At 41.2% G+C, this 25,289-nt stretch overlaps 1 protein-coding gene across 1 annotated transcript in view; it reads right to left on the bottom strand.

Moving 5' to 3' along the window:
* The window catches only part of gabra6b (gamma-aminobutyric acid type A receptor subunit alpha6b), a 139,934-nt gene that overhangs the window by 102,876 nt on the left and 11,769 nt on the right, over positions 1–25,289 (bottom strand). The window contains exons 5-8 of the mRNA XM_034178008.1: positions 24,223–24,305; positions 22,907–23,050; positions 16,521–16,673; positions 126–403 (exon numbers count right to left, since the gene is read on the bottom strand). Of these exons, the coding sequence (XP_034033899.1) occupies positions 126–403; positions 16,521–16,673; positions 22,907–23,050; positions 24,223–24,305 (658 nt within the window). The remainder of the gene's footprint in view (positions 1–125; positions 404–16,520; positions 16,674–22,906; positions 23,051–24,222; positions 24,306–25,289) is intronic.

Genomic DNA, 25,289 nt, shown 5'->3' with positions numbered 1-25,289 from the left:
CTGAAACAATATGAGGAAGCTGTTTCATATTTTTTGCTCGTCAATAGGTGTCGAGGTGTTTCCAAATTTTGTAAACTATTCAAATGGTAACACTCCAGTTAGGATGTATTCCCATGTGCACTTACAGAGGAAGATTCACCGTCATTCCCAGGCCCTGCAGTAGGAGCTGCTGCTGCAGCGGCTGCCTCCTGAGCTACCGCCTTCATGGCCACTGCCTTCCGGTGCTCCTTGTTTGCCTGCAGCGTGGAGAAGTAGTTGACAGCCGCAAACTCAATCAGGGCAGAAAAAACAAAGGCGAAGCAAACAGCGATGAACCAATCCATAGCGGTTGCGTAGGATACTTTAGGCAGAGAGTGTCGGGCGCTGATACTGAGTGTTGTCATGGTCAACACAGTGGTGATACCTGCACACAAGGAGGAGGCTGAGATTAGAAAAGAAGTGCTCTTTTTATGCATATCATCATGTGATACTGAGTTTATTTATCTGTGATTTTAGTGTGTTGCTCTTTTGTATGAGAGATTATTGTTGTTTACATCAACTTAAGTGTGTACTCATTACCTTGTCTGTACAGTGCATCTGGAAAGTACTCACAGAATTTCACTTTTTCCACATTTTATTTTACAGCCTTATTCCAAAATGGATTAAGTATTTTTTCTTCAAAATTCTACACACAATACCCCATAATGACAATGTGAAAAGGGTTTTTTTTTTTTGTTGAGATGTTTGCAAAATTGTTAACTACAGCATTGTGCTGGTAAAAACATAAACCTCTGCCAACACTAGTTTCTAATTGCACAAATCTTTACCTTGGAAAAATTCAAAGGTCAAAAGGAAATAAGAATTTTTAGAGACACCAACACCACACTGCTCCTTCATGTTAAATGTCTATGAACTGGTGTCTGGGTCAACTTGATGACATGGATCATGTTCTAGTGTTAGTTTTTGGGTCTGTGAGTTTCAACCCTTTCTGATTTACTCAAGCTTTATGTGCAAACTCCAGATCACATGCAAACAAATGCCATTTTGCCTTGCACATTCAAACAGATGGTAAAAGAGGATTTTTTTTACAGTTTCACATTGAGTACATCAAAATTGTGCAGTTGTGGTGTTTATTACTTGCACAGTTTTTCCAAAAATAAGATTTTTGAGGGAGAAATGTAAGATTTTTGTCTGAGCCTCCCAGAAAGGATACAGGAATACACCCGGCACAGCATGGGAAATGGGTTTCAATAAATGGATCTAAATAAGGATGTGTGGCCAGTAGAATTCTAACAATGCATGTTGCCTCACCTGATGGCGTGGAATGGGACATGTTTCTTTGCTACTGTCACGAACATTAAATCTCTCTCCCACGCCGGGCTAAGCTACACCAGGATTTTGTGAGTCTAGCAGAGAAAGTCACGCAAGTTTATCCATGTGTTTATAAGTGTGACCACGAAGAGTCTAAGAGAATTTGATGGCAGGTGATAGTGGGTGAGGACAGTGGACGACTGTTGTGATCTTAACGGTAGAGCTGTGACATGGACAAGGGACTGGCTCTCAGCCGTTGGCGTTAGTGATGTGGCTGTTTACCAAATCACTGACCGTGGACGGACAGTTGAAAGAATGAAGCAACACAAACGTGACAACAGCGATCTGATGTTTACTGACAGTCATGTGGAATTCATACAATTTTGATGTTTTGAAAAGAGATAAGGAAGCAAAGCAGAGCAAACAGCTGAATAATATTCTACAGTGCTGTGTATGAACACAGAAGACATATAAATACTTAAAAGCCAAATAAAAGCCATATTTCATTTGAATACAAAAGCAATCTGGACTGACTGGATGTACTGCTGTAAGTCCAAGCATGAAGTGGACAACTAAAAGTTTGTTATTGTTGAATACTGTTTGAAGGTTATGGATCAGAATAGTTATGGAGCTGCCTTGCATTTTTTTATATCCTTATTTTAATTTTAACAGCTGTATCAGGGTCTGCACAAGTTAAAGACTTGGAATACTTTTTTTAATATGGTATAGAATTTCCCACACACTTTGCACCTCCCATAAAAAAAGCAGACAAATAATTTTCAAGGCACATACATTTTCAATTTAGTAAATGTTCAATAACTTTTCAATTACAATGTCATATTTTGCACATACCTGAAAGTGGCTGATTGGATTGTGCTTATGGTCATTAACACACACAAAGTCCTCATTTACATACTGCTGCCTACAACATCACATTACTGCCCGTTGTCATGTGCACAATTATTCTTAGTAGAACAGCTGCAAAATGCTCTCTTGAGACCAAAGGATCCTTGGTTCAAATCCCAGCCTGACCGGAAAATCACTAAGGGCCTTTGGCAAGGTCCCTAATCCCCTAGTTGCTCCCAGTGTCGTGAGTTCCTTGTATAGCAGCACCCTGACATCAGGATGAATGTGAAGCATTATTGTAAAGTGCTTTGAGCATCTGGTACAGATGGAAAAGTGCTATATAAATGCAGTCAATTTATTTACTTCTATTTATTTCTATGTACGTAACAAATGTGTCATCATACATGTGTACATGTATATTATCAAGCAAAAAAGCACATTTGTATGTTTGTGTTTTTCACTGAATCCACAGAGGCATATATTGCTGAGGGAAAAGTGAATGATCAGGACTTGGTGCAGGACCTACAAAAGAGATACAGCAAGAGACATACACAGAACTGTTGCCAGAACCACACAAACCATTTTTGCAAAAGCCCCACAAGAGGTTCTGCAAGAGCCTGACACACAACCTGTGCAAGTGATCCAGCCACACCACGAGCTTCACACACAACTACTGCAAAAGCCATGCAGACTGCCACTGCAAGAGCTTCACACACAGCTACTGCAATAGCCATGCAGACCGCCATTACAAGAGCTTCACACACAGCTATTGTAAGAGTCGTGCAGACCGCCATTGCAAGAGCTTCACATAGAGCTACTGCAAGAGCCTTACACACAACTGGTGCAAGTAACACAGCCACTGCAAGAGCTTCTCACACAGCTACTGCAAGAGCCATGCAGACCGCCACTGCAAGAGCTTCACAGACAGCTATTGTAAGAGCCATGCAGACCGCCACTGCAAGAGCTTCACACACAGCTAGTGCAAGAGCCATGCAGACTGCCACTGCAAAAGCTTCACAGACAGCTTTTGTAAGAGCCATGCAGACCCTCACTGCAAGAGCTTCACACACAGCTAGTGCAAGAGCCATGCAGACTGCCACTGCAAGAGCTACACATAGAACTACTGCAAGAGCCTGACACAACTGGTGCAAGTGACTGAGCCACTGCAAGAGCTTCAAACACAGCTACTGCAATAGCCATGCAGACCACCATTACAAGAGCTTCACACACAGCTATTGTAAGAGTTGTGCAGACCGCCATTGCAAGAGCTTCACATACAGCTACTGCAACAGCCTGACACACAGCTGGTGCAAGTAACACAGCCACTGCAAGAGCTTCCCACACAGCTGCTGCAAGAGCCATGCAGAATGCCACTGCAAGAGCTTCACAGAGAGCTAATGTAAGAGCCATGCAGACCACCACTGCAAGAGCTTCATACACAGCTAGTGCAAGAGCCATGCAGACCGCCACTGCAAAAGCTTCACAGACAGCTTTTGTAAGAGGTATGCAGATGCCACTGCAAGAGCTTCACATAGAGCTACTGCAAGAGCCTGACACAACTGGTGCAAGTGACCGAGCCACTGCAAGAGCTTCAAACACAGCTACTGCAAGAGCCATGCAGACTGCCACTGCAAGAGCTTCTTACACAGCTATTGTAAGAGTCATGCAGACCGCCACTGCAAGAGCTTAACATAAAGCTACCACAAGAGTCTGACACACAACTGGTGCAAGTGACCCAGCCACGGCAAGAGCTTCACACACAGCTACTGCAAGACCCTGACACACAACTGGTGCAAGTGACCCAGCCACTGCAAGAGCTTCACAGAGAGTTACTGCAAGAGCCTGACACACAACTGGAGCAAGTGACCCAACCACTGCAACAGCTTCACACACAGCTACTGCAAGATCCATGCAGATCACCACTGCAAGAGCTTCACACACAGCTGCTGCAAAGGCTTACTGCATGAGCTCCACAGAGAGATTTGACAAGAGCCTGATGGAGAGTGAATACATGATGCCCACACACAGCTACTACAAAACCCCAAAGATAGTTATGACAAGAGTCACACAGACAGCTATGGCAACACACTCTTGAAGAGCTGCTTGAAGATATCTACAAACATCTACTGCATTAGACCTACAGACAGCATCTGCAAGAGACACAGCTAAGAGCTCCATAGAGAGCTGTGGCATGAACCCCATAAATATTTACTACCCGACCATCGCAGACAGCTACTCTCTGAGGCCAGATTCTGCAAGAGTACCACAGATACTACAAGTGCAGCACAGAACGCTTGAACAATTCTGTGTTATGCTTGTTTTTGTATTTGTAAGTGTGGCCAAAGCAGATGGTCACCCACTGAGTCTGGTCTGCTTGAGGTTTCTTCCTTGAACACTGGTCAACATTTGTTTTTCTTACATGGACTTTGAGAACTGAATTAGGGTCATTTTGGGATGCTGAAACTGAATCTGAGCTCAGATTTCCTTTATCACATCACATTTTTTTACAATCTGCATGATCCGTATTGATGGAATACACAAAAGTTGCTCATGCACTCACAAGTTTGATACCAATAATCATGCACAAAAGCTGCTTCAAAAGCATAGTTTTTAAACCAAGTTTGCAAAATTGGAACAAGCCATAATACTGTTTCTGCAGGTTTTGCTTTAATGCTTGATACGAGAAATACAACCCCAATTCCATAAAGTTGGGGCATTCTGTGAAATTTAAATAAAAACAGAATACAATGATTTGCAAATCATCTTCAACCTATATTCAATTGAATACACCACAAAGACAAGATATTTAATGTTCAAACTGATAGACTTTTTTGTTTTTGTGCAAATATTTGCTAATTTTGAAATGGATGCCTGCAACACATTTAAAAAAAAACTGGGACAGTGGCAACAAAATACCGGGAAAGTTGATGAATGCTCAAAGAACACTTGTTTGGAACATTCCTTAGGTGAACAGCTTAATTGGAAACAGGTGAGTGTCATGATTGAGTATAAAAGGAGCATCCCCAAAAGGCTCAGCTATTCACAAACAAAGATGGGGTGAGGATTGCCACTTTGTGAACAACTGCGTGAAAAAAAAAAATAGTCCATCAGTTTAAGAAGAATGTTTCTCAACATTCAATTGCAAGGAATTTAGGGATTCCATCATCTACAGTCCATAATCTAATCAGAAGATTCAGAGAATCTGGAGAACTTTCTACACGTAAGTGGCAAAGCTGAAAACCAACACTGAATGCCCGTGACCTTTGATCTCTCAGGCGGCACTGCATGAAAAACCAAAATCATTGTATAAAGGATCTTACCGTGTGGTCTCAGGAAAACTTCAGAAACCATTGTCAGTTAACACAGTTTGTCATTACATCTACAAGTGCAAGTTAAAACTCTGTCATGCAAAGCGAAAGCCATACATCAACAACATCCAGAAACGCCTTCACTGGGCCCGAGCTCATTTGAAATGGACAGATGCAAAGTGGAAAAGTGTGCTGTGGTCTGATGAGTCCACATTTCAAATTGTTTTTGGAAATCATTGAAGTCGTGTCCTCCAGACAAAAGAGGAAAAAGACCATCCAGATTGTTACCAGTGCAAAGTTCAAAAGCCAGCATCTGTGATGGTGTTGGGGTGTGTTAGTGCCCATGACAACTTACACATGTGTAACGGCACCATCAATGCTGAAAGGTACAAGTATGTTTTCCAATCTCAAAAATGTGATGTGATTGACAAAAGCTAACAACAGATTCAGATTTAGTGCCCACAAATGACCCCAAATCAGTTGAAAAACACCATGCAAGAAAAATCGTGTTGACCAGTGTAATCAAAAAACACCTGAGGGACTTTATCCTTAACACGATCTCCAATGTGCTTGTTCATGCTGTGGATAAGGTTTAATCCTTGTTCACCTGTAGTACTGTGGCACAACTTATGTTCTGATTTGGTGCTGTATAAGTAAATTGAAAAGAATTGAATATAAGAGAATTGAAAACCCCACACAAAGCTACTGTAGGAGTGTCAGAGAAAGCAACAGCAAAAGATTAGTGAGCAACTACTGAAAAAGCCTCACAGAGCGGCTGCAAATGACCCATAGCCAAGTACTGCAAAAGCATCACACACAGCTCCTGAAAGAGCCCCAAATGTAGCTACTACAACAGCTTCATCATTATCTAGTACAAAAGATCCTTAGGCATCTACTGCAAGAGCCCCACACATAGATACAGCAAGAAACTGACAGCAGAAAGCAGCTGGGTCACCCAGCTACTGCTCGAGCCCCACAAAGAATGTACAAGGTGAATAGCAGTGACACTGAATGACATTCATCACCAATGAGTGAACACCCTCAATGAACTGAAAACATAATATGGATGGTACCAGGGCCCACACAGTGACTCACATATACTATGACATCAACTCCTCTATTGATCTCTGAATTCCAGATTGGGTTGAGAAAATCACTGTTCAGATATCATACATCGAGGCGGGATGTGTTTTTGGTGAGCAGTGGAAAGCAATCACACATACAGTAGTGTTCAGAATAATAGTAGTGCTATGTGACTAAAAAGATTAATCCAGGTTTTGAGTATATTTCTTATTGTTACATGGGAAACAAGGTACCAGTAGATTCAGTAGATTCTCACAAATCCACAAAGACCGAGCATTCATGATATGCACACTCTTAAGGCTATGAAATTGGGCTATTAGTAAAAAAAAGTAGAAAAGGGAGCGTTCACAATAATAGTAGCATCTGCTGTTGATGCTACAAACTCAAAACTATTATGTTCAAACTGCTTAGTTAGCAATCCTGTGAAACAATAAACTAGTATTTAGTTGTATAACCACCGTTTTTCATGATTTCTACACATCTGCGAGGGATTAAATTTTGTTGATTTGGAACCAAGATTTTGCTCGTTTACTAGTGTGCTTGGGGTCATTGTCTTGTTGAAACACCCATTTCAAGGGCATGTCCTCTTCAGCATAAGGCAACATGACCTCTTCAAGTATTTTGACATATCCAAACTGATCCATGATACCTGGTATGCGATATATAAGCCCAACACCATAGTAGGAGAAACAGACCCATATCATGATGCTTGCACCACCATGCTTCACTGTCTTCACTGTGAACTGTGGCTTGAATTCAGAGTTTGGGGGTCGTCTCACAAACTGTCTGCGGCCCTTGGACCCAAAAATTGTAACCTCTTCTGCACGTCTTTTATTTAACAGAGGGACTTTGCGGGGGATTATTGCAAATAAATTAGCTTCACACAGACATCTTCTGTCACAGCACTTACAGGTAACTCCAGACTGTCTTTGATCATTCTGGAGCTGATCAATGGGTGAGCCTTTGCCATTCTGGTTATTCTTCTATCCATTTTGATGGTTGTTTTCCATTTTCTTCCACGCGTCTCTAGTTTTTTTTTGTCCATTTTAAAGCATTGGAGATCATTGTAGATGAACAGCCTATAATGTTTTGCACCTGCATATAAGTTTTCCCCTCTCCAATCAACTTTTTAATCAAACTACGCTGTTCTTCTGGACAATGTTTTGAACGTCCCATTTTCCTCAGGCTTTCAAAGAGAAAAGCATGTTCAACAGGTGCTGGCTTCATCCTTAAATACGGGACACCTGATTCACACCTGTTTGCTCCACAAAATTGATGAACTCACTGACTGAATGCCACACTACTGTTATTGTGAACATAATAGTTTTGAGTTTGTAGCGTCAACAGCAGATGCTACTATTATTGTGAACACCCCCTTTTCTACTTTTTTTACTAATAGCCCAATTTCATAGCCTTAAGAGTGTGCATATCATGAATGCTTGGTCTTGTTGGATTTGTGAGAATCTACTGAATCTACTGGTACCATGTTTCCCATGTAACTATAGGAAATATACTCAAAACCTGGATTAATCTTTTTAGTCACACAGCACTGCTATTATTCTGATCACTACTGTACAATATGCATGCATACATGCATTTTGAGACCCTCAGACTTTCAGGTGTCTGCAAATCAAGTGAATGTCAAGCAAATGTTTCAGTGGGTGGATACACATACTTTGGTCTGGTTGCCCCAAGGTTTAGCATCCAGAGGGAGTGACAGCTAATTTAATCTAATCTAATGGACTGGCTCCTTCTGTTGATGTAAGGTATTACCCCTGTTAATGAGCATAACATGAGGCTCAGACTGAAGACCATCATAGACCATCATAGACCATCTGAGACAAGACCTTTCTAATTTTAGAGATATTACGCAAATGCAAAAAAGCAGTCCTACATATTTGTTTAATATGCGCATTGAATGACATATCCTGATCAAAAATGACTCCAAGATTTCTCACAGTATTACTAGAGGTCAGGGTAATGCCATCCAGAGTAAGGAAAAGCACTCCCAAAAATGATGTTTCCACCCCCATGCTTCACGGTTGGGACTGTTTTCTTGTGGTTGTTCTCATCCTCTAAACACGGCAAGTGGAGTTGATTCCAAAAAGCTCTATTTTGGTCATCTGACCACATGACTTTCTCCCATGCTTCCTCTGGATCATGCAGATGGTCACTGGTGAACTTCAAATGGGCCTGGACATGTGCTGGCTTGAGCAGGGGGACCTTGCTGCCCTGCAGGATTTTAAACCATGACGGCATCGTGTGTTACTAATGTAATCTTTGAGACTGTGGTCCCAGCTCTCTTCAGGTCATTAACCAGGTCCTCCTGTGTAGTTCTGAGCTTTCTCAGAATCATCCTTACCCCATGAAGTGAGATCTTGCATGAAATCCAAGACCTTTGTAGGTGGGAAAACCTGCAAAATTTACAGTGGATTTTTTCTGATATATATATATATATATATATATATATATATATATATATATATATATATATATATATATATATATATATATAGAAAGACCCAGTTGCATCCCCACATTTTGCATGCCACTGTAAATTTCTAAACAAATCGTTCTAGCTATCCAGGTGAGGTGGACTCAGGAACACACCTAACAGATTACAAATGACTGCAAAAAGATAAAGGTGTTAACATATCTATCAAAGCAAGAACTAAATATCTATGATAGCTTTCCAAGCATAGAAGAAAAACTTCTGCATCATGAGATAAGGATTTGCTCCCAGGTTCCACTCTTAGTAAGTCTGATAAAGATGCTGACAAAGAACATCTCTTTTAATGGACCATTAACAAAGTACATATCCAATTCACTTTCATCAAGCTAAAGCAAGCAGGGGAAAGGAGGCCATTGAACACTGCTGTCCATGCTTTTACCAAATGTATCCTGTAGTGGCACACATTTCATTAGCAGGCTAGGAACTGATGGAGGATTTAATGCACCTAATAATGTCTCAGAAGCATTTTCTACTCAGCACTTCAGCTCATGAAAGCTCACAACTTTCCAGTACAATGTCATCCAACTGCCAAGCAGCACTGAGTGTCACCAGCTCAAGGGAGAACACTGACAAGGGAAGAAAGCCTGTCAGGGTTGGAGGGAGAGTCAAGAGAATGAGTGTGGGTGGGAGGAGCATGAAGTATAAAGACAGGAGAGAAATATGAAATGCCTGGGGCATTTATGTGCTTTTATAGGAAAAAAAAAATCAAGGTAGAAATTAGGCCACACTCAATTAAGTCTGAGAGACTTGTGCTCAAGGGACTTTCAGCTCTTCGAGATGTTGTTGACAATGCTGCACACAACATATTTTTGCTTAATGTGCTGTCAGGGAAATCCATGTTCGCATTGCAGTTCATCTTCTCATCCCTTACTTTCATTTTCTAATAATATCTTTCATGGATAATCCACAGCAATTGGCCTTGACAGCAAAAAATATGGAGCTACAATATTTTAAATAGTCAGGCAAGATCCACAATATGATACAAGTTGAAGATAAGTCATAAGTCAGGCAGTTAGACAACACACACACACACGCATATATATATATATATACACACAACAGAAATATAAACGCAACACTTTTGGTTTTGCTCCCATTTTGTATGAGATGAACTCAAAGATCTAAAACCTTTTCCACATACACAATATCACCATTTCCCTCAAATATTGTTCACAAACCAGTCTAAATCTGTGATAGTGAGCACTTCTCCTTTGCTGAGATAATCCATCCCACCTCACAGGTGTGCCATATCAAGATGCTGATTAGACACCATGATTAGTGCACAGGTGTGCCTTAGACTGCCCACAATAAAAGGCCACTCTGAAAGGTGCAGTTTTATCACACAGCACAATGCCACAGATGTCGCAAGATTTGAGGGAGCGTGCAATTGGCATGCTGATAGCAGGAATGTCAACCAGAGCTGTTGCTCGTGTATTGAATGTTCATTTCTCTACCATAAGCCGTCTCCAAAGGCGTTTCAGAGAATTTGGCAGTACATCCAACCAGCCTCACAACCGCAGACCACGTGTAACCACACCAGCCCAGGACCTCCACATCCAGCATGTTCACCTCCAAGATCGTCTGAGACCAGCCACTCGGACAGCTGCTGAAACAATCGGTTTGCATAACCAAAGAATTTCTGCACAAACTGTCAGAAACCGTCTCAGGGAAGCTCATCTGCATGCTTGTCGTCCTCATCGGGGTCTCGACCTGACTCCAGTTCGTCGTCGTAACCGACTTGAGTGGGCAAATGCTCACATTCACTGGCGTTTAGCACGTTGGAGAGGTGTTCTCTTCACGGATGAATCCCGGTTCACACTGTCCAGGGCAGATGGCAGACAGCGTGTGTGGTGTCGTGTGGGTGAGCGGTTTTCTGATGTCAATGTTGTGGATCGAGTGGCCCATGGTGGCGGTGGGGTTATGGTATGGGCAGGCGTCTGTTATGGATGAAGAACACAGGTGCATTTTATTGATGGCATTTTGAATGCACAGAGATACGTGACGAGATCCTGAGGCCCATTGTTGTGCCATACGTCCAAGAACATCACCTCATGTTGCAGCAGGATAATGCACGGCCCCATGTCGCAAGGATCTGTACACAATTCTTGGAAGCTGAAAATGTCCCAGTTCTTGCATGGCCGGCATATTCACTGGACATGTCACCCATTGAGCATGTTCGGGATGCTCTGGACCGGCGTATACGACAGCGTGTACCAGTTCCTGCCAATATCCAGCAACTTCGCACAGCCATTGAAGAGGAGTGGACCAACATTCCACAGGCCACAATTGACAACCTGATCAACTCTATGCGAAGGAGATGTGTTGCACTGCACACCTGTGAGGTGGGATGGATTATCTCAGCAAAGGAGAAGTGCTCACTATCACAGATATAGACTGGTTTGTGAACAATATTTGAGGGAAATGGTGATATTGTGTATGTGGAAAAAGTTTTAGATCTTTGAGTTCATCTCATACAAAATGGGAGCAAAACCAAAAGTGTTGCGTTTATATTTTTGTTGAGTGTATATATATATATATAAATATAACTCATGGAGGGGTGTGACATTTTCATCTGTGAGAGACATAATCTACAAAAAAAAATTTGGAAATCACAATGTATGATTTTTTTTTTAAATAATTTATTTGTATGTTACTGCTGCAAATAAGTATTTGAACACCTGTGAAAATCAATGTTAATATTTGGTACAGTAGCCTTTGTTTGCAATTACAGAGGTCAAATGTTTCCTGTAGGTTTGCACACAGTGCAGCAGGGTTTTTGGTCCACTCCTCCATACAGATCTTCTCTAGATCTTTCAGGTTTGCAGTTTCAGCTCCCTCCAAAGATTTTCTATTGAGTTCAGGTCTGGAGACTGACCAGGTCACTCCAAGACCTTGAAATGCTTCTTATGGAGCCCCTCCTGAGTTGCCCTGTCTGTGTGTTTGGGGTCATTGTCATGCTGGAAGACCCAGCCATGACCCATCTTCAATGCTCTTACTGAGGGAAGGAGGTTGTTTGCCAAAATCTTGCAATACATGGCCCCATCCATCCTCCCTTCAATACGGTGCAGTCATCCTGTTCCCTTTGCAGAAGAGCACCCCCAGAGTATGATGTTTCCACCCCGCATGCTTCACGGTTGGGATGGCTTTCTTGGGGTTGTTCTCATCCTCTAAACATGGTAAGTGGAGTTGATTCCAAAAAGCTCTATTCTGGTCTCATCTGACCACATGACCTTCTCCCATGCCTCCTCTGGATCATCCAGATGGTCACTGGTGAACTTCAAACGGGCCTGGACTGTTGTGTGGGCCGCTGAAGAGGAGGTACTGCTGGCCCACCACCACCAGATGGCGCCATGCTTGGAGTGCGGGCTTCAAGCACGAGAGGGTGCCGGAGCCACTGGGAGTGACAGCTGTCGCTCTTCATCAGCACCAGCTGTCACTCATTCAACCCATCACCATCACCATAAAGGCCGGACTGCAACTCCACCTCCTCGCCGAGAAATCATCTACCATACAGGTAATTTTCTCTGCTAAACCGAAAACACTGACTAATAGTCTGAACGTCTTTGCAGCCATTTTCCTGTGGTGATTGCCTTATCTGTGGGATTGGCGTTTGGTGTGGACTGTGACAGCTTCGCCTCACACCCCAAACCAGATAAGTGGTTAAACAGGAGCTGCACGAGTGTGTGATTGGAGGCGGAGGTGCTCCCTCCTTAAAGAACACAGACTGTGGGATTACTGAGTGTGCGTACTCACACTCATCAAACTGTTTCTGTTCTCTGCCAGCAGTACCGGGTCTGACTGCTGAAGACAGTGGCCACCTGGGGCGCAGGGCTTGGCGGCTCCAGTGTTCTTCAGATCCGTTGGTGGTGGAAGCTGTGTGGGTTCCGGCTCTTCTATCACCAGATGTCTTCTATCGTCGAGCCTTCCCACACGCCACCTTGTGTATGATTGACATTCCGCACTATTGTTATTGTCTGTACTTCATTGTGCGCTTCACAACATTAAATTGTTACTTTTTGGCTTATCCATTGTCCGTTCATTAACGCCCCCTGTTGTGGGTCCGTGTCACGACACCTTCCCAACATGGACATGTGCTGGCTTGAGCAGGGGGACCTTGCTGCCCTGCAGGATTTTAAACCATGACAGCATCATGTGTTACTCATGTAATCTTTGTGACTGTGGTCCCAGCTCTCTTCAGGTCATTGGCCTTGTCCTCCTGTGTAGTTCTGAGCTTTCTCAGAATCATCCTTACCCCACAAAATGAGATCTTGCATGGAATCCCAGACCGAGGGAGACTGACAGTCATCTTGTGTTTCTTCCACTTTCTAATAAATAATCGTAACAGTTGTTGTCTTCTATCAAGCTGCTTGCCTGTTGTCCTGTAGTCCATCCCAGCCTTGTGCAGGTCTACAGTTTTGTCCTTAGACAGCTCTTTGGTCTTGGCTATGGTGGACAGGTTGGAATGTGATTGAGTGAGTGTGTGAACAGGTGTCTTTTATACAGGTAACAAGTTCAAACAGGTAAAGTTAATGCAGGTAAAGAGTGCAGAATAAGAGGACTTAAGAGGACAGGTCTGTGAGAGCCAGAATTCTTGCTGGTTGGTAGGGGGTCAAATACTTATTTGCAGCAGTAACATACAAATAAATTAGTAAAAAATCATACATTGTGATTTCCGGATTTTTTTTTTTTTTTTTTTTTTAGATTATGTCTCTCAAAGTGGACATGCACCTAAGATGAAAATTTCAGATCCCTCCATGATTTCTAAGTGGGAGAACTTGCAAAACTGCAGGGTGTTCAAATACTTATTTTCCTCACTGTATATATATATATATATATATACACACACATAAAGGTGCATCTCATCCATCCACTTCAGATACCTCCTTATGCCAACCAACAATCACATCAGGGTTCTAGCTAGGACCATTTTAGTGTCGGGTAAATTACGTGATCACGGCTCACGGCCAGGGGTCCAGAAGCCCACATTATGGACCCTGGTGGGGTCCAGGGGCCATGCCCCGGCAGGGGCTGAGGATGCAGACACCCTCAAAGCTGTAGGGTTTTATTTCTCTAAAACGTTATTGGCAAGCCCTATTTGAACTACACTCAACAAAAATATAAACGCAACACTTTTGGTTTTGCTCCCATTTTGTATGAGATGAACTCAAAGATCTAAAACTTTTTCCATATACACAATATCACCATGTCCCTCAAATATTGTTCACAAACCAGTCTAAATCTGTGATAGTGAGCACTTCTCCTTTGCTGAGATAATCCATCCCACCTCACAGGTGTGCCATATCAAGATGCTGATTAGACACCATGATTAGTGCACAGGTGTGCCTTAGACTGCCCACAATAAAAGGCCACTCTGAAAGGTGCAGTTTTATCACACAGCACAATGCCACAGATGTCGCAAGATTTGAGGGAGCGTACAATTGGCATGCTGACAGCAGGAATGTCAACCAGAGCTGTTGCTCGTGTATTGAATGTTCATGTTTCTATCATAAGCCGTCTCCAAAGGCGTTTCAGAGAATTTGGCAGTACATCCAACCAGCCTCACAACCTCAGACCACGTGTAACCACACCAGCCCAGGACCTCCACATCCAGCATGTTCACCTCCAAGATCGTCTGAGACCAGCCACTCGGACAGCTGCTGGAACAGTCAGTTTGCATAACCAAAGAATTTCTGCACAAACTGTCAGAAACCGTCTCAGGGAAGCTCATCTGCATGCTCGTCGTCCTCATTGGGGTCTCGACCTGACTCTAGTTCGTCATCGTAACCGGACTTGAGTGGGCAAATGCTCACATTCGCTGGCGTTTGGCATGTTGGAGAGGTGTTCTCTTCACGGATGATGCAAAGGAGATGTGTTGCACTGCATGAGGCAAATGGTGGTCACACCAGATACTGACTGGTATCCCCCCCCAATAAAACTAAACTGCACCTTTCAGAGTGGCCTTTTATTGTGGGCAGTCTAAGGCACACCTGTGCACTAATTATGGTGTCTAATCAGCATCTTGGTATGGCACACCTGTGAGGTGGGATGGATTATCTCAGCAAAGGAGAAGTGGTCACTATCACAGATTTCGACTGGTTTGTGAACAATATTTGAGGGAAATGGTGATATTGTGTATGTGGAAAAGTTTTAGATCTTTGAGTTCATCTCATACAAAATGGGAGCAAAACCAAAAGTGTTGCGTTTATATTTTTGTTGAGTATAATTTTGAATGGTTTTAGATTGAAAACAAAAATAATAGACAAAAAATGACATTTATGTTGTAACATTTGTAACATTAAGAGCCCCTTCACACATAGTATGAATAAGTATAAATCAGGGCAAATCACGGCGGAGAGAGAGAGAGAGAGAACATTTATATCGGTATTTACCTGTGACTATCCCCCTCTTTTGGCTGACCACCATCGAACTAAATCTGGTAATCCTAAAACGTCTTTAAAAAATAAAGTCCAGTACACATTTTTGAGTAAAATGAAAACAGTTGCACAGCTGAGGTTAATGAATTGTCACAGATGTGCTTTCCACATGGGGCTTCAACTTCCACACCAGCACTAATGATTAGGATCTAAACCATTGAAGAAATGTGTAGCCCCAGCATGCCCACAGAGCCGATTGCAGACCACAGAGCCATAATCTACAAAGTCCAGCAGTGTTACTCCGCTTCAGCTTCAGTTTGTAACTTAATATGAAAGGAAAATGAAAATGGTTGAACTCAAAAGGGATAGGAACATCTCTTTCTCTTTCTTTTTGTCATATGCATACTTTCTCCAGAGTTTCTCCAATTAGTTTCTCTCTGATTTCTCTCTCTCACTCTCTCTCTTACCCTCTCTGGTCCTGCGGCTAGAGCTTGGTGGCAACTGTAGCGTAATGTAATGTGAGCAAGCGGAACCAGTGGGTCCTCGGAAGCAGGCCAAAGAAAACATCCTCCCCCTCTCGGGCCTTGCATGACCAATTTCAAGAAGGGACATTTATTCCCAATTAATTCAGCTCCATCACAGTGGAGGAGTACTGCAGATAACAAAAGGAGGGTGAAACACACGGTGACGGCTGCGGGTCTCCTCGTTTTACCATGGACAGTGCTTCTGTGCACTTTAAACCAATTATAGTGCAGGATGTGAAGAACGTGTGTTCTCTTAAAGTTTGTGCGGCTGGGCTCACACTGAGGTCAAGCAGAGAGCGGCGACTCAATAAATCCTGGGAATTTTTAACTGAGTTGTTTGGATGCATGACGAAAATACAAACTGAATAAAGAATAAAAACTTGATGCATACTCTTGCAATACGTAAGACTAAAGGTCCTCAGGAACTGAAATGACTATGATCCAATGAGAAACATATGCAGCATGAGCAGTGGCTTAATTTTGCTTTGGAAGTTGTCAATGTTCTCTTTGGACTTGGCTTGGAAATAAGCTTGACATTAAGTACATCAAAAAGATGACCAAAGTGAGGTTAAAGCAATCTTACCAAACACAGTGCGAGCTGGAACAGATTCCTTATTAATCCAGAAGGAGACTTGGGCCAGGATGACAGTCATAATGCAAGGAATGTAAGTCTGAATGAGGAAGAAGCCCATTTTCCTTTGCAGGTGGAAGTGGACGGTCATGATAACATATTCACCTGCAAAGCAACAGAACCAAATATAAATTTGGGATTTGAACAGCTACAATAATATTGAAACATTTGCTTTTCAATATTCAATATTAAGTAAGGTATAACAGTGAAAGTGTTAATATCGCGTTTGTATGTCTAAGGGCCCAGGGCTGAGCATCAGAAAGTTGGTTAAACACCCAACCAACATAAAGTTATTATTATTTTAATTAAAGTTTATTAAACAACCCTTAAAATAAATTAATTACGTGGCCCCCAGCATATTGTAAAAAGCAAAAAATAATGAGTTTTCATGATGTTTTTCTCCTCATCCGTGTCGGTCTTGTGATGACATCATTCATTTGCCCTGTGCTCTTATTGTGACAGACTCTTGTGCAAGAAACAGAGTGTTATGTGGCCAGCTTTTCCACAGTCACACGGTGAAGGAGCTCCTATCTGTTTCTGTTCTTTTTTGTCTGACAGAATTCCTTTTTAAATCCAGCAAAAAGATTTTCTTGTCAGCTGATGTCTGCAAAGTTCATCATTAAGTTTTGTGTGTGTTCAGAACTTTGAGGGGAGTCAGACAGATTTGTTCTGCTGTCTGTGCATGTGTTTGCTGTTTTGAGTGTGGGGAGTGGGGTACAGAGGACACGCAGCATTTCTGGATATGAACACAGAGAAAACTGACTTCAAGTGTTGACAGTCAACAGACTGGATGGTCTGCTGTTTTCCGTGAGAGGCTGAGGGGAAATTATGAATTATTTATCTTAATGAGCAGGAAACACGGACAGGAACAAACGAACAATTTAACTGCAGAGTCATCCACATTTAAAAAGGTAGGAGTTTGTTTTTTTGGGTTTTTTAGTTTTTGTTTATTATCTGCCAGAGTTTTCTGCTTTAATATAAACACTATGCAAAATGTTTCAGTGAAGTAAATTATTCTAGGTGTGGTTAATATTGAAAAATGACCGGGTATGTCACATCACCTTTTTTTTGCTGTGTCAAACATCAGCTAACAAGGAACACATTTAATAAATAACAAAAAGATAGGGAAAACTGACACAGACTGGTGATTTGCTGTTTATTTGTGAGGACGTTAGACATTTTATTTAAAAGGGTGGGGGGCAAAAAAACATTTGGCTGAGCTTGTGCGAACGCCCACTCTCACTTCAAGCATAATTTTGTGCGGCGCACCCAGGGCACTCAGGTGCATGAATACAGTATAACATTTACGGTGTTGACTAAAATATATATGCATATACAGTCAGGCAAACAAGGATTTGATCCACTGTTGATTTTGCAGGTTTTCCAACCTAAAAAGAATGGAGAGGTCTGTAATTTTTATCGTAGGTACAGTTCAACTGTGCGAGACAGAATCTAAAAAAACTCAGAAAATTACATTGTATGATTTTTAAATAATTTGTTTGCATTTTATTGCAAATTAATTATTTAATCGCCTACCAACTAGCAAGAATTCTGGCTCTCACAGACCTGTAAGTTTTTTCTTTAAGAAGCCTTCCTATTCTGCACTCTTTACCTGCATTAATTGCACCTGTTTGAACTTGTTACCTGCATAAAAGACACCTGTCCACACATTCAATCACACTCCAACCGATCCACCATGACCAAGACCAAAGAGCTATCTAAGGACACCAGGGAAAAAAGCGTAGACCTGCACAAGGCTGGGATGGGCTACAGGACAATAAGCAAGCAGCTTGGTGAGAAGGCAACAACTGTTGGTGTAATTAATCGAACATAGAAGAAACACAATATGACTGTCAGTCTTCCTCAGTCTGGGGCTCCATCCAAGATCTCACCTCGTGGATTAAGGATGATTCTGAGAAAGCCCAAAACTACACATGAGGACTTGGTCAGTGACCTGAAGAGAGCTGGGAGCAGAGCCCCAAAGATTACCATTAGTAACACACTATGTCATCATGATTCAAAATCCTGCAGGGCACACAAGGCCCCCCTCCTCAAGCCGGCACATGTCCAGGCCTGCTTGAAGTTTGCCAGTGTCCATCCGGATGATCCAGAGGAAGCATGGGAGAAGGTCATGTGGTCAGATGAGACCAAAATAGAGCTTTTTGATATCAACTCCATTCGTCGTGTTTGTTTCTGAATACAAGACAGGACACCTGCACCGCAATGAAGGGAGGATGGAGGGTTTATGTCTTCCAAGATTTTGGCAAACCACCTCCTTCCCTTAGTAAAAATCACACAATGTGACTGATTTTTTTTTTTTTTTTTTTTTTTTAGATTTCTGTCTCTCACAGTTAAAGTGTACCTACAATAAAAATTATAGACCTCTCCATTCTTTGTAGGTGGGAAAACCTGCAAAATCGACCGCGGATAAAATACTATATATATATATATATATATATATATATATATATATATACACTCAACAAAAATATAAACGCAACACTTTTGATTTTGCTCCCATTTTGTATGAGATGAACTCAAAGATCTAAAACTTTTTCCACATACACAATATCACCATTTCCCTCAAATATTGTTCACAAACCAGTCTAAATCTGTGATAGTGAGCACTTCTCCTTTGCTGAGATAATCCATCCCACCTCACAGGTGTGCCATATCAAGATGCTGATTAGACACCATGATTAGTGCACAGGTGTGCTTTAGACTGCCGACAGTAAAAGGCCACTCTGAAAGGTGCAGTTTTGTTTTATTGGGGGGGGGAATACCAGTCAGTATCTGGTGTGACCACCATTTGCCTCATGCAGTGCAACACATCTCCTTCACATAGAGTTGATCAGGTTGTCAATTGTGGCCTGTGAAATGTTGGTCCACTCCTCTTCAATGGCTGTGCGAAGTTGCTGGATATTGGCAGAAACTGGTACACGCTGTCGTATACACCGGTCCAGAGTACCCCAAACATGCTCAATGGGTGACATGTCCGGTGAGTATGCCGGCCATGCAAGAACTGGGACATTTTCAGCTTCCAAGAATTGTGTACAGATCCTTGCAACATGGGGCCGTGCATTATCCTGCTGCAACATGAGGTGATGTTCTTGGATGTATGGCACAACAATGGGCCTCAGGATCTCGTCACGGTATCTCTGTGCATTCAAAATGCCATCAATAAAATGCACCTGTGTTCTTCGTCCATAACAGACGCCTGCCCATACCATAACCCCACCGCCACCATGGGCCACTCGATCCACAACATTGACATCAGAAAACCGCTCACCCACACGATGCCACACACGTTGCCTCCCATCTGCCCTGAACAGTGTGAACCGGGATTCATCCGTGAAGAGAACACCTCTCCAACATGCCAAACGCCAGCGAATGTGAGCATTTGCCCACTCAAGTCAGTTATGACGACGAACTGGAGTCAGGTCGAGACCCCGATGAGGATGACGAGGATGCGGATGAGCTTCCCTGAGACGGTTTCTGACAGTTTGTGCAGAAATTCTTTGGTTATGCAAACCGATTGTTTCAGCAGCTGTCCGAGTGGCTGGTCTCAGACGATCTTGGAGGTGAACATGCTGGATGTGGAGGTCCTGGGCTGGTGTGGTTACACGTGGTCTGCGGTTGTGAGGCTGGTTGCATGTACTGCCAAATTCTCTGAAATGCCTTTGGAGATGGCTTATGGTAGAGAAATGAACATTCAATACACGAGCAACAGCTCTGGTTGACATTCCTGCTGTCAGCATGCCAATTGCACGCTCCCTCAAATCTTGCGACATCTGTGGCATTGTGCTGTGTGATAAAACTGCACCTTCCAGAGTGGCCTTTTATTGTGGGCAGTCTAAGGCACACCTGTGCACTAATCATGGTGTCTAATCAGCATCTTGATATGGCACATCTGTGAGGTGGGATGGATTATCTCAGCAAAGGAGAAGTGCTCACTATCACAGATTTAGACTGGTTTGTGAACAATATTTGAGGGAAAATGGTGATATTGTGTATGTGGAAAAAGTTTTAGATCTTTGAGTTCATCTCATACAAAATGGGAGCAAAACCAAAAGTGTTGCGTTTATATTTTTTGTTGAGTGTATAACCAAAAAATTAACTTCGATAACAGATAATCAGATGTCTCTAACATATAATTTATGTCTCTATTTTTTTTTTTTCAGGACAACCTGTGCTTTCATAATATATATATGCTTTTGTTGATTTTATAACTGTAAAGTAATAAAGGTTTACTAACAAAAATAAGGAACGAAAAAGTAAAGCGTAAAATAATTTTCCACACACATTTATTCAAAACACACAGCAAACTATAATAAACAACTGTTTTGACACTTATAAAGGTAATTTGAGGTCTTCTGTGAAAGACTGTACAACAAAAAGGTTCAAACAATAAACACAAATGCACATTTGAATATATACAAAATGGTCTATGTGTTTATTTTTGTCTTCATGGTAAAAGCAACAGAGTTATCCAGTAACATTCACATGCAAACTAGTAGAGCAATCCTGATAGTTACACACTCTTTGTTTGAGCATGTGAGATTGTCATCAGAGGCTCTCCATCTGCTCCATCTGCTTTCAGTGATCATTGTGTGTAATGGCGCAGGGTGCTTTTGGAGCCCAATAGTATGTACTCATTGGAGCACCCAGGGAGCTATTCAAATGGGCCAACTAGTAACATATCACTCCTGAAAACATTAGCTTTTCATGTGAGGTGAATCTGCCCTATGATTGGATTTTAGAAAACCATGTAATGGTGAACCAATTCCGATTGGACACTCACATTGTGCACGTCATCACACAGCTTCTATGAAGAGTACAAAGATGGCCGATGGCTGGCTCGAACATCCGCGGAGTTAACTTTTCCGCAAAAAAAAAAGTAAGATTCTATCTCATCATTAAAAAGTTATTTATAACACTATGTAACACAATTTTTGTTCCTGGCTTCCAAGTGCTATATTTCAACTGCTTATGTCTAAAGTCTATGGAAAAATGACTACATTCAGCACAAACTTTGATTTTATTTTTTTTTACGTTCTAGGAAGTTCTAAAAGTTTCTTCAAATTTCTAGATAATTCTGGAAACTTCTAGAAAATTCTGGACAGTTCTAGCAATTAAAGAATATTCTAGAAGACTACTCAGTAGTAGTGAAGGCGAATTGAGAATATTATATATATATATATATATATATATATATATATATATATATAATAGAAGCAAAGTTTCTGTGGAATAACAGCTATTTTCTATTTATTTAAGGCATAACAGGTTAGGAAAACACACTGTGTACCCAGGAACAAAACAAAAATAAAAATTTGTTACATATTGTAATTTAGTAAAGCTGCAGGGGTGGTGGCCAAGTAGTTAATGCGCTTGGTTTCAGTTCAGAAGGTTCCGGGTTCAAATCCCACCCCTGCCACATTTCTCCATGTAATGTGGAGTTGCGTCAGGAAGGGCATCCGGCGTAAAACTTGTGCCAATTCAACATGCAGATCCACCTTGGATTTGCTGTGGCGACCCCAAGTGCAAACAAGGGAGCAGCCGAAGGGACTTACTATTGTAATTTAGTAAAGCTTGGTCTTAGCCATCGTATACGATGGCATCTGCCCCAAAGGGTTAACACCACGATCGCTTCTGGAAGCATCAAAAGCGATGACAGACCCAAACAATGAGTCAGCACTTCTGTCTTTGAGCATCCTGACCCCTGCTGTGCTGCTTTACTACATGGCTTTCAGCACAAATGCAGCTGAGAGGAACCACAAAGCTCAACTCTCTACCTAATCACAATGCTGCCGTCAGGCGGAGGTCTTTGAAAATAAAGCAATGCTTAGTTATTGTTTGGTGTAAATAAAATTATTACTGATAGAATAACTCCATTAATGTCAATTCTGTCATTTGTGCAAAGTTAAGATATAACATATATCTTTTAATGTTGAATAATGCACTAATTCTGAAGTTTTGTAACAAACACAGACAGATGGCATTCTGGGTAAATGTGCCTCCGCTAACACTGATTGGTTGATGTAAACCAACACGTTAATGTGAGGTGTGTCATGTGTTGGTGTTTACAGATAAATGTGCTTTTGTAAAATATGGCATTTTTATTTGTAAATGAAAAGGCATTTTCAAAAAAAAAAGCCAAGTTGTAATTAGATAACCGTCTGATATAACCGGTGTCAAAATAAATAGAACACTGCCATGATCTACGAGCAGCTGTATGGTTCCCCATTTTGTTTTTGTTTGTGTTTTTTCGGCTAGTTCCTGCTTCTTTTGCCCAAGTTTGTGTTATGTGTGAAGGGGCCATAAGATTCTTTGCTTACCTGTATTGGACTTTAGCCTCTCGCTTGACACTGTCTGACCAATCAGGTCATACTGCAGAAGACTTGATGATTCCTGTGGCACCTCAACAGAAGACAGCGGGCCTTTCTTCCATGTATACACAATCTCGCTAATGGGGTAAGCATCTACACAGGATGGGTAAAAAGATATATTTAAAAATATACCAACACTTGCAGTATTATTTTGAACATTAAAAATTAGCAGGTAATGGAGGAGTAAAAGGTCACAGCTTTGTGGTTATTCAATGATTCATAAACATTTTTTTCTGAACTGTGACATGTTTTTAACTGTTCTACTACTGGATGCAGACTTTAAGTATTTTGATACCTTAAATGACAGTATTACAATCATATGGTGAGCTGTATAATTTTTTAAAAGAATAAAAAATCTTTGGGATTGGTTCAGTTTGACTCAGATATATAAAAAAAATATTAAAATATTAAAAAATAAATAAATATAATTTTTGTTCTGGAGTATAAGTCACACTTTTTTTTACTTGTTTGGGTTCTCATGATGTTTTGCCTGTTCACTGGTGAAAGAACAACTTTACTTTTACTACTGTTTTGCAATAACATGAATTAGCCCATTAGCTTCTGCTTGCATTATAAATAAAAGATGCATCACTTGAATTAATTTTAATCAAAAATAAATAATTAAATAAATATAAAAGCCTACATTGTAATTAGGTGTAATTCGTTATCACTTGTTCAGACTCTGTGCCAGGAAACTGAGATTAATATAAATGATTTTTTTTTTCTGGTGTGCTGTCTTTTTGCATGAAGCAGGAGCACCGTTTCAAAAATAAATGTGACTTAGAGAATTATATGTTTTTCTCCCTCTTCTTGATATGTTTTTTCTTTGTTTATTTTTTGCAAATATGACTAATACATTGATGCGACATATGGTCCAGAAACCATGATAAGTGAATAATGTCCTTGCCAATGTGCATGCTTGTCCGTTCAACATCAGAACATGGTGCAGTAGTATAAATATTATCCTCAAACCACAATAAATACATAAACAAATACATAAGTAAACATCCTATATTTATTAATGCCACTATAATTTATGGGAACAACACCGACTTGTGTTCATGCTACTAAGAATATTTGAAGTCATACATCACATTATCCATGATTCCTCAAATGCTGAAAGATGTCCTTGTCTTTAAAATTTTCCAAACCGATATGGATTTTTTCGAACACAAACTGCCAAACAGTTTTTGAGTGGCAGATGGATCATTTGAGAGTGTTAACCTCTACAACATGAGTGATGTTCAAAAAACAAACACACTCACAACTCCCAAATTTGAGTGGGCAGGCATGGCCATCCATTGGGAAGTTCATCAGACGCATGGGACACTCTGCATTTATAGTTAATCTGTTAGCAGAGAGAAGATGGAAATAAAAAGAGTGTATGATTTATATTTGATGCACATATAGTAAGTACGCTAAGTAACGACAGCAGTTTAAACCTGAGTTACAGTGATGTGGTGCCATGCATAAGACTTTTCAAATCAATGAAAAACAAAAAGAAATGTGATGTAAGATTGAAGGGCTAAAGGTAAGATGATGTGATAACCTGTTATTTATCTGTTGTTGTTGAGCATTCCAATTAAAGACAATCTGATAGGCAGATTTAAGTCATGTCCTGATTGGTTAGGTTTGATGTGGCAGAATTCTTTATTACCTCTTTGAATGATGAACAGGGGACAACAACATCAAGATGAAAAATGTATTGCAAGAATAAAGAAAGAACCAAACTTGACTGCGTCTGTCCTCAGTAACATTATTCCTTTCACAGGGACACCACATGAGTGTGAGTGTCCTAACAGACATACAAACAGATATTTCTGACAGTGCGCCTTTAACTTTCCTCAACTGTAGTACTACATCTTGCTGAAATACTGTAATTCTAATCCAAATACATTTTTTTCTGCAAATCTGATTGGTTAATCGTGTGAGATGTCAGACCATAAATATTTGCATGGATGGTGGCAAAATATTAAAACTGTTTCACATTTCATGTGTTACTCTGCCCCTTGATCACATTGTTGTGCAGGTGTCAACAATGACGCTGTCACCTGACACCAACAGAAAACTAGTGCAGTGACAAAGATCCCGAAAAGTGTGGATTTAATGGATTTAACTGGATTGATTGATGGATTTACCGTGGATTTAACTCAGTGCAGCTAGCGAGATAGAGAACTCTGTGGGTCTACTCACAGAATTTCCAGTTTGGCATGAAGACGCTGTTCGGTAAGCTTTGACGAGCCTACCACATCCTTTCACACCATTCGCCACCGAATTACTAACAGAAAATACATGGTAAATGGACTGCATTTATATAGTGCTTTTCCATTTG

This window comes from Thalassophryne amazonica, chromosome 9 (genome assembly GCF_902500255.1).
Source record: "Thalassophryne amazonica chromosome 9, fThaAma1.1, whole genome shotgun sequence".
Lineage (NCBI taxonomy): Eukaryota > Metazoa > Chordata > Actinopteri > Batrachoidiformes > Batrachoididae > Thalassophryne > Thalassophryne amazonica.
The sequence above is the reverse complement of the archived record's forward strand: the minus strand, read 5'-3'. Positions and strand labels throughout refer to the sequence as shown.